The sequence below is a fragment of the Melampsora larici-populina genome (assembly GCF_000204055.1).
Source record: "Melampsora larici-populina 98AG31 unplaced genomic scaffold MELLAscaffold_34, whole genome shotgun sequence".
Taxonomy (NCBI): domain Eukaryota; kingdom Fungi; phylum Basidiomycota; class Pucciniomycetes; order Pucciniales; family Melampsoraceae; genus Melampsora; species Melampsora laricis-populina.
This window is the reverse complement of record NW_006768798.1, coordinates 528,368-529,331: the sequence shown is the minus strand read 5'-3', so window position 1 is coordinate 529,331 and position 964 is coordinate 528,368. Positions and strand designations below refer to the sequence as shown.

At 43.4% G+C, this 964-nt stretch overlaps 1 protein-coding gene across 1 annotated transcript in view; it reads left to right on the top strand.

The window, feature by feature from the left end:
• Positions 1-418: 418 nt before the first annotated feature.
• MELLADRAFT_109128 (uncharacterized protein) overlaps positions 419-964 on the top strand; it is a gene marked incomplete at both ends in the record, with an annotated part of 1,208 nt that continues 662 nt past the window's right edge. Inside the window, 2 exons of the mRNA XM_007413069.1 lie at positions 419-562; positions 646-808. Coding sequence (XP_007413131.1) covers positions 419-562; positions 646-808 — 307 coding nt within the window. The remainder of the gene's footprint in view (positions 563-645; positions 809-964) is intronic.

Genomic DNA, 964 nt, shown 5'->3' with positions numbered 1-964 from the left:
TACAGTGGTGGGTTTTGATTCACAGGGTGGTGTGTGGATTTATAGGATGAGGGTGGGTGGGATCTTTGGTGGTGTAGTATGTTTCCTGCTACAGTGGTGGGTTTTGATTCACAGGGTGGTGTGTGGATTTAAAGGATGAGTCGAGTGTATGAGTCTCCCCTTAGGGAATCTCGGACTTGTCCATTTTGAGGTCCCTCCAAGATGCTCCTCAAGATCCAACTTCATCTTGGCAGGGGTATGTCGAATACCATTGGGTGATAGCTATGTCCTTGGTCCTGATAATGAAAAGTCGACAAATATTTGAATTCTCAAACTTTCAGCTTCTTTGTTGGTTTCTAGTGGTTTTCAACAATTCAATACTTTTATGGACTCTTTGGATGGGGCCAGCAGCAAGGGTATGATTTTTGGCATTCAGATGATGCTATTGACAATTTACAGTCATTGGAGGCAACAGCCACGTGAATCCTGCAACAAAATCATCAGAAAACTGGACCTGTTACTTGCCAAGGTGGATACTGAGGGCCTGAAATGGCTTTTTTTTTGTATGAGTGAACTGGCTTGTGTAAGCCCACAACATTTCTTGATCTTATCAACCCATTTGGAAGGTGTTTCTCACTGATTTTGAATTTCAATCTTCCCTCACAGGAATGTCAAGATAATGTTTCAGTGGATCAGTTGGATGGAAATTGTCTGTCTGGACAATCACCTCTTCTGTATTGGCCGAAGATGCGGAAGTGTGCCTTGGATGGAATACAAAATCCAGAACTTTTCAAATTTGCTACCTATGCAGCCTTGTCTTTTGTCACAAGTGGATTTTCCTGGCCCCTCCAGTCTGAGACTAGGATCACCACCCAGTCTGCACTGAATTGACAACTGCACACTTTTGGACTTATCAAGCCCTCCCATGACTCAGTTGGCATTACAGCACAAGGTTCTTGTGCAACAAGATCAAACTCCATATATG